The 19,612-nt window shown below is 36.7% G+C and overlaps 1 protein-coding gene across 1 annotated transcript in view; it reads left to right on the top strand.

The window, feature by feature from the left end:
* The window catches only part of SPATA16 (spermatogenesis associated 16), a 224,248-nt gene that overhangs the window by 20,101 nt on the left and 184,535 nt on the right, over nt 1–19,612 (top strand). Inside the window, 1 exon segment of the mRNA XM_034999115.1 lies at nt 3,908–4,539. Coding sequence (XP_034855006.1) covers nt 3,928–4,539 — 612 coding nt within the window. The 5' untranslated portion in view covers nt 3,908–3,927.

Raw genomic sequence — 19,612 nt, 5'->3', positions numbered from 1 at the left:
AGTTTAAATCTAGTTGGTACATGATTCACTTGAACTATCAAAGAAGAAAGTGTACTTTATCCAGGACCAAATTTAAAATACAAATTTTAAAAACAAGCAAAACATCTCAGAAACAACTTTTGCATTTACAGGCCATATCTTTATAAATATCTAATTTTGTTTCTCTTAAAATGTGTAAATTAGCCTTTGACTCACAGCATCCATATTGATCAACATCTATTGAATGCTTACTCTATGCAAAGCACCAAACTAATGTCAAGATAAGTAAAGCATATTTCACCTTTAGGGAGCTTATTGGGAGAAATAAGTCATTCATGCATAACTGCAATGTAGAAAATAAGTGGTATAAATACCATAGGTATTCTGAGGTGGGAGAGATGGATAACTTCTAGCTAGGTTTGGACAAGTAGAATGAGGTTGGGAACAGTAAGATGGAGAATTCTTAGCAGGCCTAGAAACCAGTATCTTTTGGAAGTAACAAGAAGTTCAACTTGACTTCAGAGCAGTTTATAGAAGGAGTGCTAAATAAGTCTGGAAATACGCACTGGGCTAGGTGGCGAAAGGCCTTGAATTCCAGATAATTTAAGTGGAGTTTTATAATTTTTTTTAAAAAGTTGTAAGGGAGCAGTTGCATAACTCTTCTGTAGATATGCAACAATTTTTATAAAGAACAGGCTCTAAATCTGAAGATGAAGTCACCTGATTTGTAACCAACATTGAAAAATATTGATTGGGTTTAGCCATACTTTTTCAGCCTGCACATTTAGGCCGCTTTTAGACATTTTGATATTTATTCTGGGTTTTTGAGGGGGCCTGAATTGTTTCTTGTCTAAATTTGGAATAATTAATCTTCCAGATGTTTGAAAACAAAACATCTGCCCTCAAACTTACTCCTTCTGAGTGCTCTGTGTACCATGTACACGTTTCCCTCCTTTATTATTGTTTCTTATACAAAACTCATGATTATGATTTCTATAAATGGTTTAAGGACTGATGCAGAAAATACTCAGGTGCCTATTTCTTAAAAACAATAAAACCTTCCTTCTTGAAATGAAAAAGGACTTGGGAAGGAAGATTGGAGTGGGGAATTTGAAGGAAAAAATTGACGGAGGGAGGAAGAGAGAGAGTGGGGTGGGGCAGGGAGAGAGAAAGGGAGGGAGAGCAATTATCTTCTAGAAGAAATGGTCATGAAGATAAATTTATACATGTATATTTTTCTAGAAATGTGAAATAAATGCAGAAGAGATAGGTAATGCTGCTATAGATGCCAAAAATGTTACTAACTACAACCAACTACAGATATTCTGATACATTTTAATGATTGATTCTTGAAAGTGGAGAATTTAGAAAAGATACCTGGGAGATACAATGAAAATTTTGGAGTAGGTCCCAGCAATTCCTGTTTATATTTTGCAGTCTATGGTAAGACTGAATATGAATCCTTAAGATCAAATATTTTGAGCTTTAAACGAGTTTCAATGGCCTCACATCTCTTTTTCTTCACAGATAGCATTATACCAAGAGGGGAACATAAATATAATTTCTATAGTATTTCTAAGAATCCATCTTTATTTGGAACTTAGCCACATTGTGTTTTATAAATTTTACTCAAAATTTCATAGAACATTTAAAAAACCATTTAGTGCATATGTGGGGTGTCGAAGTTGTGCTACTTCCATTTCTGCATCTCCTTTTTTGAAAGAAATACTGGTATAGATGTGTATCCCTAGTGTCCATCCACCAGAGATCCTAATTCAAGGACCAAAGCTAACCTTTACTCAACCCAAATCCTATATGGAATAAGAGCAAATATAAGCTAGAGCGATGGCCAAGACAGTTTTCCCCTCACCACTCTGACTAGCCACATCAGTGGTCCAAAAAATGTATTGAATGCCAGCCATAATTCTAAGAGAAGAAGAGAAAACAGAGCCTTGCAAAAAGTAATATTGTGTTGATGGGTCCTGTGATTCCCAGGCATGGTTATTTTCTTCAATATTGAGCATAATACAGACTGGAAAAAATTTTATTTTTTTTAGGTATTTTCCCCGATAGACACACAACTCTAATATGTCAGTATAAATCATTGGGAAAATATTCTAATATTAAACTTTTGCAAATTAACATCCAAGACTGCTATTATTGGAATTATTGAAACTTGATCTTTCCTATGAGATCTGGACCATCACAGTAGGGTTTTTGATATGTCCATGTTTGACCTAAGCCCCTTCTGATGACACAAATGTACAAGGGTAGAGGGAGAAAAGTGCCCCAAGGCTACAGCCATATATACAGTTTTGTTTCTTCCTTCATTTTCCTTAAGAATTACCAGGTCATGGGCACCTGGGTGGCTCAGTTGGTTAAGCGTCTGCCTTCGGCTCAGGTCATGACCCTGGAGTCCCGGGATGGAGCCCCACATCAGGCTCCCTGCTCAGCGGGGAGTCTGCTTCTCCCTCTGCCTTTCACCCTGCTCGTGCTCTCTCACCCCACTCGTGCTCTCTGGCTCTCGCTCTCACTCTCTCAAATAAATAAATAAAATCTTAAAAAAAAAAAAAAAAAGAATTACCAGGTCAAAGTTCAGGGTGTTTTAAAGGTTTTCTATAAGCAAACTGCTGTCTTTCAAACAAACAAATAAACAACTTCAATAAAATCGTAAGTTTTGAGAAGCTACTCAAGACTTTATCTTCAGTCTGGTACTGTCCTAGTGGTAGATGAGAAGAAGCAAGAAAGTTAGCTTTTGTGTCATTGTTATCCTATTGTCATCCTCAGCCCTTCTTGCATTTTCTCTCTGTGTTCTAAGTCTGCCATTAGCTGCAAAGAACAACATGCTAATAGAGGAAGAGAGTGGAGAAGGCTAAGAGAAGTGAGTGGAAGTCTTAGGGAGGAAATAGCAATCCAGGTTGTATTATACAGAGATTAGAAAAACTAATGACCAACAGCATGATATGGATAAGTAACTTAACCTCTCTATCTCTTAGTTTCTTTGGAAAATGTGGTTCTTATTCCTATATGCCCTACAGAGTTGTTTCTAGGACAAAAGCTGATGGGTAAAAGAGTCTTTAAAAAATAGGAACCAACCATACTATATAATTATTAAATCTTAGGACATTTTATATTTTGAAATTAATCTAGCATCAGAGATAGTATATAGTATGCCTTTGAATCAAAAGACCATTAGTTATTACATTTTTTGAACAGGAATGATTTAGGAAAATGTCTCATCTTTATATAAGTACAGCATTGATACCATTGCTACAAAAATATTAATACAGTAGACTCAAGATGAATATGTGGCTCCACATTAATGTGAGGTTGAAGGTCATGTTCTTCTGCTATAAAATCAGTTCTGAATAATAGTTATCTTTAAAGCTGTTTAAACTTGAGATTTTCATTACTAATAGAAGAAATAAATCGAGGAAACATTGTACATACAACATTTCTAGAAGCTTTTCAGAGGAAGCAGCTGTGGTTTCTTTAGCCTCCCAAGTCTATTATGCAGGTTAGCAGTATGTTTTATAATGAGTTCTAGACCACCTGCCTTTCCAAGGAAATTAATATTAAGATGGATTTTTTTGTCTTTTTTTGTCCTCAGTGCCTATGTATAAGGTTTTCCTATTCAGTGAGTTTGGGCACCCCATAAAAATGTTCATTCAGTGTTGTTCAGCTATAGATTATTATTTTTAAAGACATTGTCTAAATGTGTTTTCAACAAATCCTTGGTGAGTTTTGAGATTGAAACATACACTTCTCTAGTAAAACTGTCAGCAGATAATGTACCTACAGTTTTACTTTAAGGTAGTAAATTCCTATAATGAATAAAAAAGTGTTTCAAATTAATTTGACTGTTGTTTTAAACCATTGGAACTTCAAAATGTTGTTTTAATTATTTTTCTTCTTCTCACCCTTACAGGAGTTTCAGGGGGGGAATCAATGGATTCAGGAAGCAGTAGGAATTTGGAGACTACAGTGAATAGGGTCTATCCTGATCAGCTTGTTCCAAAGATAAACACAAGCAAGAAAATGTCTACCTTAGCAAACCAACCAAGCATCCTGGAAATGTCACAAGAGGTTAAGAAAAGCTGTGGAGATAAACAGGTAGAAATCCCCGTTGAAAGAATAAAAATGGCAAAGAGCATCAAAGAAAAACAAAGTAATGATTTAGAGAAAGTGGCCTTTAAGAGGAAGGCAGAAAATGAAGAAAAGCCAGCTGGAAAGAAAGAGGCAAAGATAACAGAACTTGACAACACGTTGATCACCATGCCTCTGCCTCACATCCCCTTAAAAAACATCATGGATGTGGAGGTGAAGTTGGTCTACATCGATGAAGAGGATGTGAGCTATGAGTTTGTAGAGTCCATCATGTCCACTGGGATTCGACCAACATGCCGAGCTGCTGAAATAGTAGACCCTTTGCATGTACCTAATTTCAGCTTTCTGCCTCAGATTGACAAATGGCTTCAGGTAGCCTTAAAGGATGCTAGCTCTTGCTACAGGCAGAAGAAATACGCTGTGGCAGCCGGACAGTTCAGAACAGCATTGGAGGTATGGAATTAAAGAATATATAGATTGGTGAGAGGAAACTGTGAAATGGAAAGTGTGATTACATTGAGCAGCTCTGATCATACTGTAATAAACAGTGATCATAGAGTGAAAATATTGAATGATATCAGGATTATACAATTGCCAGTTTATATAAAGCAAATAAAATATACCTGCAAATTATATGCCTGTGTGCACCCGACATATAGAAATCACCCCAAAAGCATACCTCATGCTTTTTCTCTGTTAACAAACCCTGCAGTGAATGGTAACATATAAAAATGCGGTTGGTTTTGTAATTTAGGTGTATACCTATAAAAGCCATAGAGTTTTAGTACAGTGGTTGGGGGTAGAATATAGATTCTCTCTCTATAATGAGTATATGAATTTTCCCCTTTTGATATGTAGTGTTCATAATTAAATGCAACCATCTTTACTGTCATGGGCTGAAAGTTTGTGCCTGATATTTATTAAAAACAAAATAACCCCATTTTACTTTATCATCAAACTTCACTTTCCTTCCCATCCTAGTGAGCTTTATAAATAATTATTTTTCTCTCTGCAAGCAGGTAAATTGGTCAGTATTGTTTATGGCATAAAGAAATAGCCCATGGACTAAAATATAAAATAAACTTGGGAATCACCACTAAAACACAAAATAGGTAGTGGGAAAATTTGTTCCATCTTATGACTCACTGAATCTATAAAAGGACCAAAGTGGGTCACTAAAAGTCATACTGACCTGACAATATTGGTGACTGCATATTTCATTAATTACAAAAAAAAATTTTTTCAGTGCATTCTATATGTGCTTGGTGGCTCCTGGAGAAAGAAAAACATGAATTAGAATGTGGTCCTTTCCCCCTAACAATCTGGTGAGGGAGGCAAACCAGTAAACAGTTAAATAGAGATAGCGTAAAGGGGTAAATGGATCCACCATGAGACAGAGGCATAAGCAGGAGTTAAGTGTGAGATGTTTGTAGTAGAGATTTAAAGAGTAAAGTATTATTTCCACTGTTACTTGCAAGTTAAAATTACTATATCCACAATGAATTATTAATGGATAATGCCAGACAATGGTATCCCTAAATATTTGAAAAGAAACTCTAAACACAGAAAAGGAGGCCCAAAGAGATATGAAGTGATAAAGTAGTGCACAAATGGATGCATCTATAAATACTTCTGTCCTCACAAAGGGTTGTCTACACAAAGAAGGGAAGAGTGATGCATTATGTAAACTGGTGAACTATGTAGAAAGTGCCAAAAAATTAAGTTATCCACAAACCACTGAGAGTCCTATGCTGTCCTTTGAGCTAAAGACCAGAAGCCTCTGGCTGAGGAAAGGATGCTAAAGAAAGGCTCCAGGAAGAACCCCGAGATCTTCTACTAAGGCCATTTTCTGCTGAAAATTTTTTTAGGGTGGGGGACCAAGGTTAAAGGTATAATTTTAAAGATGAAGAAAAAATAATCATTTTGGAAATGAAAAAAGAAAAGCATAAAATAAGAAAGGATATAAACTTCAAATTAAGTCTAGGTAGAAGCAAAAACTATCTGTATTAACTGGAAGAAAATATCTGTTTTTTCCATAAAACCCAATGTTCAAAATTATAAAATTGGAGTCAGGTTTTAATAACCCCAAGATATAACTGTACTAGAAAATACATTTGTTCTGACTCTCTCTTGTGTTCTGTCTCTCTCTCTCTCTTTCTCTCTCTCTCCCTCTTTCCTCTACCTCTCTCCACTCCTCCCCCACTCCCCAACAAGGGTTTTTAGGAAAGTGTTGGATGCTGACACTAATTACTGGTAATTAACAAAGGTAATTATTTTGAGACCAAAACTTAGCTTAGACATCTGGCCTAGCTTTTGTCTAATTATCTTGGGAGTTAACTTTGAAATTTTACCTAGAATGTCTCTTAATAAACCAGAGCTGCTGGGAATAGAAAAGATTTTTAACCTCTTTAATCCTTTCTTCTCATAAATTTAACTTTTTCAATACTGACTGTTTATAGGTATTATTTAATGCATCTCTCACTTTTCATTAGGTCCTAACATGCCTTAAAGTAGGGTAGAATGGATGACAGAGACCAAAGCATAATGTTAAGGATCACACCTGAAAGACAGATGCATCAATAAATATTTGAGTGTATGTAAGCTAGGATTAGGTTTGGCTGCAAGTGACAGAAAACCCAAAATAACAGTGTCTAAAGCAAGGGAGGATTTTTTTTGTTTTTGTTTTTGTTTTTTTCCACATAAATGTAGGTAGTCAAATGCTGGTATGGTGTGATCATCAGAGCTCCAGATTCTATTTTGTTCCTCAAGATGCGGCTTTGACGTCATGATCCAAAATGGCAGTTCCTATTGGTGTCATCATATCCACATTCTAGCCAGCCTGAGGCAGAAAAAGGAAGGAGAGAGGCATACTATGTCCCCATGAGCACAATTCACAGAGGCTGCACACACCATTCCCATTTTTTTCCCATTGACCCAAATTAAGTAATGTGGCCACACAAGCCTACAAGAGAGACTGAAAACTGTGGTCTTTATTCTGGATGGCCCTAATATTCAGGGGTTGTATTAATAATAAGAAGAGATGGATATTGAAGGATAACTAGCAACTTTCCCATAGAGTGCTTATTACTTGGAAGGCATCATGAGGATACAGAATGCTTGCTAAATGGGTGGTACAAAGTCGGCTATAAGAGTACACAGAACACTGGTTGTGGTTAAAGATAGAACCACAGAAAAGAACCAAAAATAAAAATTGGGGAAAGGCTCTGAAGATTAATTGACATAATAATTTTCAATGTTTCTAATAACCCCATTAGAAATATTCTACTTAGATATTAGTTTCCTTGTACTATTGACAAATTATTAGCTCCTTTTGTTTTCATAACATGGTCACTAACTAGATAGGTAAATTTATGAAAATATTTTAGAATGATTAAGATAAAATGGTAAGCAATGATTCAGAAGACAACAATTTAGCTTCCAAAAAGCAGTCAACTTCAATCTTTTAGGATTTCAGGACACAGGAAGCATTTATTTAAATGGGCTTGATGAAATAATTTATTTTATTTTATTTTTTTATCTATTTATTTTGAGAGAGAGAATGAGAGACAGAGAGCATGAGAGGGAGGAGGGTCAGAGGGAGAAGCAGACTCCCTGCTGAGCAGGGAGCCCGATGCGGGACTCGATCCCGGGACTCCAGGATCATGACCTGAGCGAAGGCAGTCGCTTAACCAACTGAGCCACCCAGGCACCCGAAATAATTTATTTTTTATGCTTTACTTATACTATATAAAGTTGAACCAGTTATGTAGGTGAGATTAGTGCTTAGCTCTGTGAACAACTCATCCATTTTTGTTAAGTTTTATTAAAATCAGTCATTATTTGCTCTTGGGTTTGTATTCACATCAGAAGACATACCAATAGGGCAAAAGTTATAAGCTGAAGATAAAAACACATTCATATTAAATCACATTTGTGTACATGGATCCTTAATTTTTAAAGGACAATTTTTTTTTCTAAAGTGATCAAAGACCCAATGATAAAGAGCACAGGAAATCATTTTGATAAAACATAAATCTTTGCTTTATAGGCAGATTACTTAAAAGGTAAAGAAGGAAAACCTTTCACAATCTCTTATCAGGGGCAGACCAATAGTCCAAGAAAACTGTCCTTCTGGCAGATGAAAAATATTAAGTTCTAGTTTTTCTTAAGGATGAGTACATTGATCATATCAAAGCTTATTTAAAAAACTTATAAATTTATTTAATTTTATCCAACTTGATCACACAGAAAATTACTTTCCCAAGGTTCCTTTTCCTTAATCTTTGTAAAACTGTTTTAGATTCAGACTTTTTCCTATTTTTTTCTTCTTTTCTACCTCTCTTTAGGATAAAATTACTCTTTTTCCTCAACAAAAATGCATCTCCCTTCCTCACTGAAAACACACATCCTACTTTCCTTACATACAGAGATATTTCCCTTATTATTTCTAGTAGTTTTAATTATATATTAGAATTTTTCACCCTTTAAAACCTTAATCTTAGTAAAAACTAAGTAAGCAATTGTGAACTGTTACATCAGCATTCTTCAGATTGGCAAATTTACATTTTATGATTTCTAGAGACATATCCTTCCTTAGAGTACAATTTTTTCAATGTGGCATAAAATATGTTTGCTGATAGATCCAAATATCTTTAGTTCCTTTGTAAAAAGGAAACCAAAAGAGGATAAACCTATGTTCAGTAATTAATGTTTCTATTTTGTCTTATTTGGAAATGATCTGGGTATTTAATGAATTTAATTTAACTCATCATTGAATGTTTAGCAAAATTTTCAGATTTCAGGTTACTATAAAGATTTGGAGAAACTATTCAAAAAGTTCACCTAACAACTTTTTATCCTACCTGACATAGGAAAGATGTTAAAGTTTGAAGCTGATGGCCAAGAAAGAATTCTTGAGACGTCTTTGGTGCACAAAGGTGGTTTCATTAAAGCATGGGGACAGGACACGTGGGCAGAAGGAGCTGCACTGGGGTCATGAGGAGTGTGGCCCATTATATACTTTCAAGTTGGGAGGGGGTTAGGGGTAGTATAAGCTTCCAGGTATTTTTGGAAGTAGGGTTTCCAGGATCCTGAGGGGGCTAGCTATTGTTAGGAAAGGTCATTTATTACTATTTAGTAAAAACTCAGTCATGAGACCCTTCAGATGTATATCAGTGGGTCATCTATTGGGGGGATGATCGCCAAGATATATCTTGGGAGGGGTGTAGAGATAAAGGAAGTTTCCAAAGGAATTTTTATGTTAAGGTAGACTTACAGGGTCCTGGGGGTTGGGATAAAATTTCCTTTTGCCCTTAGCAAAGTATCAACATCCAGGCAGTTGAGTCCCTAGAGGAATGTCACTCTGCCTGTTTCAAGGACTTGTCAATGGGCTATAGGTAGTAAGGAAATTTAATAATTTTTCCTTTGCCTTTGTTTCCCGCATCACTACCTACATGTATTTAATTTACTTGTTCTTAACAATTATGTTTAGATTACCCACAAAATTTCATAAGACATTAGACAAAGTCAGTCATCCTAAGTTATTTTTTTGGCCAACACATTTTAATAGAGATAATAAGAATTTATTTGATTAGTAAACCCAGGTAGAATAAAAGTTTTATGTTTAATGCTGATAACACTAAAGACATGCCTTAAACTGCTTTTATGTACTAGAGATTATAACTCTAATAACTTTAATTTGCCTTAGATTAGCTTTTATTTACTAAAGATTAATCCTAGATCATGTGAACTTAAAAATCATTTGGGTTAAATTTTTATATTTCTGAGAGTTTTTGAATACCCAGTCCTTATAAGCACTTGCCTTTAAACCAACTAAATAGAGCTCTTTTACAAATTAATTTTGACAATATCCATCCAGCGGTAGAAAAATATCACATATCTACAATACACATATATAGACGTACATAAACACACAGACAGACACAGAGACCTTATAGTTTCACTTAAAAATTTTAACCATAAAACAGGCACAATAATGTAAAATTCATTAGTTATAAAAGAATAGTTAGAATAAATTAAGTTTATCTGCTCATATGGCTAAAGTTTTTTCTGCTAATATTTGTGGAGAAGACACTTAAAATTTGTATTTGTCCTTGACTAGTAAACTCATGGAAGCTGTGGAGCAGTTTGTATTAAAAAAAGAAGGAAGGAAGGAAGGAATGAACAAACGAACGAACGAACTCGCCCCCCCCCCCCCCGCAATTTTTTTCCTCCAGTAAGAATTACCTCCCTGAAATTTTTACTTCAAGAGATGGCTCAGATAATAGTTTCCATCTCAAAGGCACAGGGAAAGAATATTAAGTTCCTCCAAGAAGGACTTTGGTTTCCTAAGGCCAATATTTACAAGTCTTTTGAGATAAATGGGGGAGATTTTAGGATTGGTTAAAAAGGAATAGATGAACCTTGAGCTGCCTCTGGAGCTGCATTTTTAGTGCTGCAAAAATATGTAAGATAAGGACAGTTGTTCTCAATTCCTCAAAGAGTTGGCTCACAGCCTAAACAACACCAAGGGTTGATCGACCAATTTAACTACGCTATCTTTTTTAGTAAATTCTTTTTCAAAGCCTTCAGAAGGTTTTTTCTTTCTCTCTGGGTATAGAGTTTCATTTTGGCTTAGGGGAGGAAACCTAAAAATAAATTCTTATCAGGCTCTGCAATTGGGCCAATTTTTGACCACAGAGCTACTTTGTAGCTGTTAGCCAAGACAAACAGTAAATACTTCTGACAGTACTGAACAACCCCTTATACTTACAAGGTGTCCCCAAAGAAGGTGCAAAAGATATTTTAATTTCCTTTCTCTACCCAGTACTACAGACAGAGAGCTGGGAAAGCTGAATCTACTAAGAATTCTCACCCTTAGTTGGCTTCTGCCAGTTTTTCCAGGATCCCATCTGCAGATTCTGACTGGGGTTTAAAGTGGAGAGTGTAGCTCTGATATTTACTAGAATTTGGCAAGGTTATTCATTAAATTTAATTTTAGTTTCCTTTAACTGTTTAAGGGAATAATGTAGCAGCTTACCAGGAAATGAGTGAGTCCCATCAATTTGGAGAGGAATCCATATGGGGGCCTTTCTTGGAAGGTAGATATGGGAGCATATGAGTAGGTATTAAAGATTTGTATAGGGCCTTCCAGGACAATCTGTTTTCCAGTGTCCCAGATGATTACAACTGAGACATCAGTTTCTGGACCAGTGTTTTGATGATGGATTTTTAGGAGGATATAATGGAAGAGACCTAGGTGTTATTTTAGATACCTTTTGTGTCTTTAATTTTTCATTAGCCTTTTGCAACAAAACTTTCAATAAAGTTATTTTAGAGTCTTGAAGCCTTTTGGAAGCTTCTATATACCAATTAAAATAGGTATCCTGTTCTGTTTGATTTGTGAGGCCTAGCTTTTAAGTGTACTTCTTAAATAAACAATCTTATCTAAATAAGACCATAATGGTCATTGTAATTTTAGGTTGTTTTTAGTAAGACTGTGCCATTTTTATAGATATTTATAGCTTCTGTGTCCATAGTTTTTAGACATAAAATAAGCTGTATGCTAGAAGGTGGAACACTTAACTCTCTAGATTTTAAGGATCCCATTTTTTATCATTCATTCATTCATTCATTCATTTCAGCTTAGCCTTTGGGTCTCTCAGAGCCAAATTAATACCTGAAAAGGATGTGCTGCTGGGCTAAGAACCGTGTGATGTTTTACAGTGTATCTCATTGCACGGAAATTTTCTTGAAGTTGGCAGATGACTCTAGTGTCAATCTAACCCGTTCTGGATAACCAGCTTATCCTTCCATGGGAGTCTTTGAGTTACATAATGAGTGCTCTAACAGTATTTAAGTGTTTGACTCTTGCCCACCAATTTTTGTGGCTTTTTTAGTTTCTAAGATTCCCGTTAGCAGTTAGCATTTACCTCATGTGTACATTACATACCAGCAAAAACCAACAAACTGGGAATTGGGGAAAGGATTGAACCAGCAAACTTCAACAAATGGGGACTATGGACTAGGGATTCCATCTGAATGGGGGACTACAAACTGCTACTAACAGTTCCCACAGGAATCTTGAGATAGGATCAAAGGCGGGGGGGTTAGATGTTACAGCAGACTGACCAAGAGAAGGCTGTGCATGCACCACTCGTAATTTGCTCTGTGGAACCTGGGTCCAGGGTAAGGATTGAGCCAACAGAGCCCTAAGAATGAGGGCTGCTGACTGATTCCAAGCAAATGGAGGACTGCAGCTGCCTCCAGCAGTTCCAAGCACGGAATCTGGGGAAGGATTCCAAACAAATGGGGAACTACAGACTAAACCATCAGCAGCTTCCAACATGGAATCCGGAGTCAGAATCAAAGGCTAGGGTTTTTTACTCAAAGACCTGGGAATTGCAGACTGAAAAGCCAACTAGATCTGGAGCTCCACACAAAGTGAGCAGAGCTCAGAACCAAGAACTTACCCATAGTGTTGAGAATTGGTGAGAAAGACACTGGACTCAAGAGTGTTCACAGGTTATCATGCCTGTGTTTCTCATTGTCCCTGAAGCTACTGAAGTCTCCTTTAATCTCACTGCTGCCACCAAATCTGTTAAAAAAAATTCAACTGAGTAAATTTAAAGATCTAATAGGTTTTATTCAACAGCCCAAGAATCTGGCAGCATGCTATCTAGCAGTAGAAAGGAGCTCTGAAGGGCATAAGGCAGAAAAGGGGCAGGAAAAGGAAATTATTAATAAAGAATGCATTGTTTTAGGCAAGGTCACCCTTAGAGAATAGAAAGGGTTCGTCAGGTGGATTATCTAAATAGTGCTGACCAGCTAGTTTCATGTTGACTGGTTAAAGGTTATATTCTTGGAAGGCTGAAACTGCAATTAGGTTAGGTATTAAGTCGATCTGCTGACATGGGGCATAGCACAACTGATTCCATTTGGGGCCTGTTATCTCTTTTTTTAACAGATGGGACTATTATTCTTTTGTTACTAATGAAAAAACTAAGTGACAAGTTGAGTAACTTGCTTGAGGGACGATAGTTAGAAGTGGTAGAACCAGAAGCTGAACCAGGGTGGTCTGGTTCCCCAATTAACCATTATGCCTTTGCTACTCCGAGTTTGTTGGAAACACAGAATTTTGGATTGTGCCAGGAAAGTGAGCCTTGTGCACACTGTAGTTTGAGGAGCACTGTACTCTGATATGACAACATTAAACGATTTGCCCTTCAGTTGAAACTTGACAGTTTGCTCTTTTTTTTTTCCCTTAACTTAAAATGCTCTATGCTCAGGGCTCCTGAGTGGCTCAGTCGGTTAAGCGTCTGCCTTCAGCTCAGGTCAGGATCCCAGGATCCTGGAATCGAGCCCTGCATCGGGCTCTCTGCTCAGCGAGGAGCCTGCTTCTCCCTCTCCCTCTGCCTGCCACTCTGCCTATTTCTGCTCTCTTTCCCTCTCTGTCAAATAAATAAATAAAATCTTAAAAAAAAAATGCTCTATGCCCTCACTAATTTCATAAGAAAGAATTTCCTTTTAAGAGTTATTTTTCTATAACAATGGTTTAGAATTTTTGAATTTCAAGGACCTGTAAATTAAAAAAAAAACAAAAACAAAAACAAAAGTTAGTGGTGGAGGAGAGGATTTACATTGTATTTGAATTTTGCAAGAACATTACAAAAATTACAATCTACTACCATCTTTATTTTAAAAAATACAGAGCAGTTTAATGCCAAAGGGATAGAAAATAGAAAGGGCACACTCTCAGGGGGCACCTGGGTGGATCAATTGGTTAAGCATCTGACTTCACCTGAGGTCATGATCTCAGGGTCCTGGGATCAAGCCCCACATGGAGCCCCACACTCAGCGGGGAGTCTGCTTATCTCTCTCTCTCTCCCTTTCCCTCCACCCCACCCTCTAGGTCATGCTCTTTCTCTCTCTCTCTCTCTCTCTCAAATAAATAAAATCTTTTAAAAAAAAGAAAGGGTACACTCTCAGAATGAAGGATATTTTAAAAATAGGTTATATATTAATTTTATGAAAAGTTAACTAAATTGTCTTTATTTTTTTGTTTCCCCCTGAATCAGTAAAGCGTTGGTCTGAGAACCCACTTTTGGGAATCACTGTTCTAGAACACATTCCCTTTATGGTAAATGGTAGGTATCCAGATGATTGAACCTGCACCAGGGCCTTCTTATGTGATTACTTCCAGTGTAATGGAATTTGGTATGAGGCAGGTCCATTTCAGAGCCCATCCAAGGGGGTTTATTTAATGAAGTAGCAAAGATATCTCATTATAGGGCAGCCTCACCTATAATTGCTATGCTGAGAATCATTCTGTAGCAAATCTCTAGGGCATGAAAATGTGGACATCCCAGAAAGCTTAATTTAAATCGATTCTAACACAAGATAGTTCTTAGTGCAATATAATCAAGAAATCGAGAGTTCACCAAATTCTCTGAGTGCCTGTGCTGTCTTTTTAAACATCTGTGGATTTGCATATGGATTCAGTATGCATTTCTTAAACTCCTGCTGGGATCCAGGCCCTCTTATTCAGATAAGCATGGCAACAAACCTCAAAAGCAGATATTATCAACTCCATTTTACAGGTAAAGAAACTGATATTCTAAAAAGTTAAAAAAAACAAACAACTTACAGTGCCACAGCTAGTTTGTGGCAGGGCAGGTGCCCTGATTTCATATGTGGAATTCCTTACGCTATTGCTTTTTACCTTAAAATGTACAAAAATTGTATAGGAATATTATTAAAAAGCAGATTCTGATGCGTTACATCTTTGATGGGGCACCAGATGCCTTATTTCAAATAAGCTCCCAAACTGCTGGTCTAGGGATTTATGCTACACCACGTTCACAAGTGCCTGCCACTGTGCCTCTAGCAAATTAGCGGTACCCACTTTCACATATGTAGTTCACATAGCCAAAGGTGGCCATGTGGGTCCAGAGCTGAGACAGAACACCAAATCTGTGTTTGATGCCATTTCTGGTTCCTAAAGGCTGTGTGACTTTGAGCAACAAACATCCTTTAACTCCTTAGAACACTGTTAAGTAGGAATGATAGTAACTAATGCCCAACCACAATGTACTTTCACATAGAATTGCTTGTTGAAAAACGTGATGAACTCTAAATTCATGTACAAGTTGTCATTATACTTCTCAAGCACCTCATTTCCCTGAACAGTTTGTAACCTGTAATGTAACCTAAAACTCTAGTACCCCAAAAGATTTTGCCTAATTTAGTGTTTATCATTATTTTTCCCCTTTAACATTAAAAATTTATAACCTTCTTTTAACAATACTTGAAATTCAAAGAAAGGGGCCAAAATAATGCATGTTTTCCACTCTGTTCCCCCTTTCAGAACCAGTGATCTAAATCAAACATTATTTTGAACTATTAACTGCTTCCTGCAAAAAATACAAACTTTCACTTAAATGCATAAATTGTTATGCTAGAAATACTTCATTTTTTTTCTTAGTTGTCAGGTATAAACTGACTGTTGAACTTCATGTTCAGGATTAAACATTTCAGTTTTTAACTTGATTGTTGCCATCTTTGTTCTATTCAGGGACACCATAACTAATAAGTATTTAATGATAAAAGATATTTTTATACCCTAGCAAATTTACATAGCAGGAAAACACAAAAGAAATACCTCTCTTATTTATTTGACAGAGAGAGCACAAGCAGAGGGAGAGAGAGGGAGAAGCAGGCTCCCTGCTGAGCAAGGAGCCCTATGTGGGACTCGATCCCAGGACTCTGGGATCATGACCTGGGCCGAAGGCAGCCGCTTAACCAACTGAGCCACCCAGGCGTCCTAAGAAATACCTCTCTTAACCTCAAAAATAAAATAATAAAATTAGATACATCCCTATAATTAAACACTGGTTAAATAAGACAAATCTCTAGAAAAGCAGGATTGGCCATTATAAGAAAAAAAAGTATAATAATACCACTAACATTTACTAGCTGTTTCAGCCTGAGTGCAGGGGATACAAATACAAGTAAAAGTCAGTTCCTGCCCTCCGGGAACCAGAGATTAGAGACAAAGAATGGGGCCCGCTGCCTGTCTTCTAAGACTTCATTTGCATTTTCAGGTTATGTATTTTTAAATTTTAATTTAGTGTGTTATTGTTTATACCCTTAAAGATTTTTTTTCTGAAATGTGTCTTTTAAGTGGACATTTAGAAGGACTTCCTACATATTTCAGTGTAATTTAATTAACTTCAGTCGTCATCAGTTCCAACCCAGAGGAATCAAAAAGATTAAAAGATTTAAGCTACACAAAGGAGAGTTGATGATTGGTTAAAGGAACACAATATTTTTCAGGCTGAGTATTATTAGAAAAGATAGGGGAAATGGAAAAAATGTCTGAGGCCATCCCTCTATTTGATGGGCCCCTATTATTATTGAAGCTTTTGATCCAGATGGCCCTGGCTCCCCCTGCACACCAGAGTCATCTGACTCCTGCTAAGCCCCGCTTCCCTTTCCTTCATAAGAGCTGCCATTGACACAGTAAGGAAAGGAGGAGCAATTCTGGTTTGCACACCATTCCCGTAACATGGAGAGCTTGTGGGGAGGCATGTGGAGAAAATCAAAAAGGAGAAGAAGAGTGGGAAAGGGGGCAAGTGAGGCTTATAAGGCAGCCATTTACTATCTCAGTAAGAACTGAGTTTTCCCATAGTGGTGCAGTTTGGGGGGCGGGTGAGTAGGAGCATTTTCAATAAGGAAGACTACTATAATTTGTATCACTTTACAAATGAAAGAAGAATTATATTCCATATAAAAATATTATGAACCTCATAGATTCTTGACATAATTACAACCAACTAGGGAAGCTATTAAATATATATATGTGTATATATATATATACACACATACACACACACACACACACACACAGAGATGCCTAAACCCACCCTCAGAGAGTCTGATACAACTGTGGAGTTCAGACAATGACCATGCCTGGGGCATTAGTATTTTTAAGTTCCCAGGTCATTTTATTGAGCAGTTAACAGCTGAGAACTGCTGGCATAGAAAATGCCCATCACTTTCTTCCCCTTTAAAATCACCTACAACAGGTATTAACCCTTATGTGTTTTTTTAAAGGGAATTAAGAGAAGTAATATCTAAACATTCTAAAACTATTAAAAAGCATCAAGAAACATTTAAATATCATTGTCATGAAAATGTAGTCCTTGGAAATTTACACTCCAACATTCCATGTTGAGGTTTACACACACACAAAGATGATTCTTATCCAAATATTAGATAATGTTGCCCAAAATTTCTCCCACCGTCCTTCTTTCCAAGTTTATTGCAAGGCTTCCAAAGCCAAATAAAGTTAAAAACAGCAATCCTGTCTTTTTCTCCATGCCTTTCCAGCCTTCATACACAATACAGTGTGATGTTCAGATTCTACAGGTGCTGAGTAGATGAGATCCACTTGAATTTGTTCACAGAAATGTAATGCAGAGTGTGTTTGTGGTTACTCTTTTGATTCAGATTATCTAGAAGAACGCAGGGGAAATTTTTTATATCAACCTCTAGTTACTTGTTTAACTCTTCTGTTGCCTCATTTGACATTCAAGAAAATAGAGAAGGCTTTGTTTCCACCTGGGAGATGATGCTGTTCCTATCAGAGAATAGGATATAGTTAGGTAGGGGGTAATAATAAAGAGAAATAGATTTTCACTGTACTGTCTCAGTGTGGTTTCCGTGTTTTATATGAATCGTTATGAGTACCTAGAACATGGGATTCAAACATACTTGATTGCCACTGTCAAAGTATATTTTATATACAGAAATAAGCAATTTCTGGAGTACTTGGTTTAGTCGATGATGATGATGATGATCATGATGATACCAATCTATGAGTAAGTAATTATTGATTTTGTGGGGTAATTTATACGAAGAAGTCAACCACAAATTATTAGGCGTCACTTTCTCACTACTTATTTCAATAGACATTTTATTTACCATGACCCAAGTATTGCTTTTAAAGGAAAGCAGCCAGGGGATGAGGATATGAGAGAACTAGAAAAAGAAAACTCCAGGGCAAATAGGAAGGAGTGGAGAGCTGCCAGGCTAGAAAGCGTGGGGTGGAACGGGGAGAAATGAAGCTGGAAGAGCTGACAGCTTGCCAGGGGGACATGCATGCCTTTTCAAGATATTAGACATTATCCAGTAGGCAACATGAGGCCTCCCAAAAGGATTAATATGGAGAACAATGGAGTCAGATTTTTGTTCTTGCTATATCAATCTAATGTATATAGAGAGCAAAAATAGTGTTCAGTCTCTGGGTTATAATCTATTACTGGGTTGTGAAATCAATTTAATGGGTTGTGCTCAGCATTATGCTTAAAAGAAATAGAAATAGAAATAATAGAATAGAATAGAATAGAATAGAATAGAATAGAATAGAATAGAATAGAATAGGAATACAGTACAATAGGAAATATTAGAGTTCATAGAATATTGGAAGGTAAGTATTATGTTGTGAAATTTTGGTTTCTGATATATATCTAGGTATATATACATACCTATAAAAATATAGATAGGAAGAAGAGAGAGAGTGTGTGCTCTCTAGCTGTGTGTGTTGGGGGGCAGGGAAGGTGTCCTGGTTGTGATGTAACATACACTTATTTACCATGGAACTTGGTCAAAAATAATTGAAAGCCACTGGTTTAGAGGCAGATTTGAGAGGGAAAAGACTAGAGGCCATTTGGAGGTTATACCTGTGATAATCTAGGTGAGAAAAGTAAAGGGCAGATCCGGGGGAGCAATAGTTAGTACAAAGAAGAGAAACCAAAGTAAAGGGAAGAAGGAAAGAAACCAGGAAGCAAGGAAGGAAGGAAAATTTTTACACATTGGTGGCAGGTGAGAAACAAAGAAGCATTTTCTAAGGATCAAAGTGCCACCAGCTCAGAAACATGAGCACATTTAGAGGTAAATGGATAACTGCAATTTGGAACATATTTTGTGTGAAGGCAGGTGGCAAAGCAGCACATTTGTTGGATAGAGTCATGTAGGAAACACAGAGGAAAGTTTATAACCAAAGACAGATATATTGAAGAATCATCCATACTTGATACTCTTGAGGTGCAACAAGAAAGAGGGATGAGGACCACCTGGCTGGCTCAGTCAGTAGAGCATGTGACTCTTGATCTTGGGGTTGTAAGTTCGAACCCCACGTTGGGCATAGAGTTTACGTAAGAAAAAAGAAAGAGGGATGAGAAAAGAATTCTGGAGAATGTGAGCAATTAAGAAAAAACTATCAAATTAAGAAATGATGAGACTAAATTAATTAAGAAGGAACTCTAAGAAGTAACTCCTCATGGACAGGAGGCTTTGAGAAAATAGCTAGTTACAGAGTTTCTAGAGGTAGCATTAAGAGTGAAAAATAATCTGTTTGGCTGTCAAGGGTCTATGGAGAGAACACTTTTAATGGTTATCAACACAACTCGACTTGGAAACCTTGCTTCCTCGAGAATGGGACTAGACATACTCTAGTTTAGCAAGC

Source organism: Mirounga leonina, unplaced genomic scaffold (genome assembly GCF_011800145.1).
Source record: "Mirounga leonina isolate KUSES-001 unplaced genomic scaffold, KU_Mleo_1.0 Mir_115, whole genome shotgun sequence".
In the NCBI taxonomy this organism is placed as follows: Eukaryota; Metazoa; Chordata; class Mammalia; order Carnivora; family Phocidae; genus Mirounga; species Mirounga leonina.
This window is presented reverse-complemented; position numbering and strand designations above follow the sequence as displayed.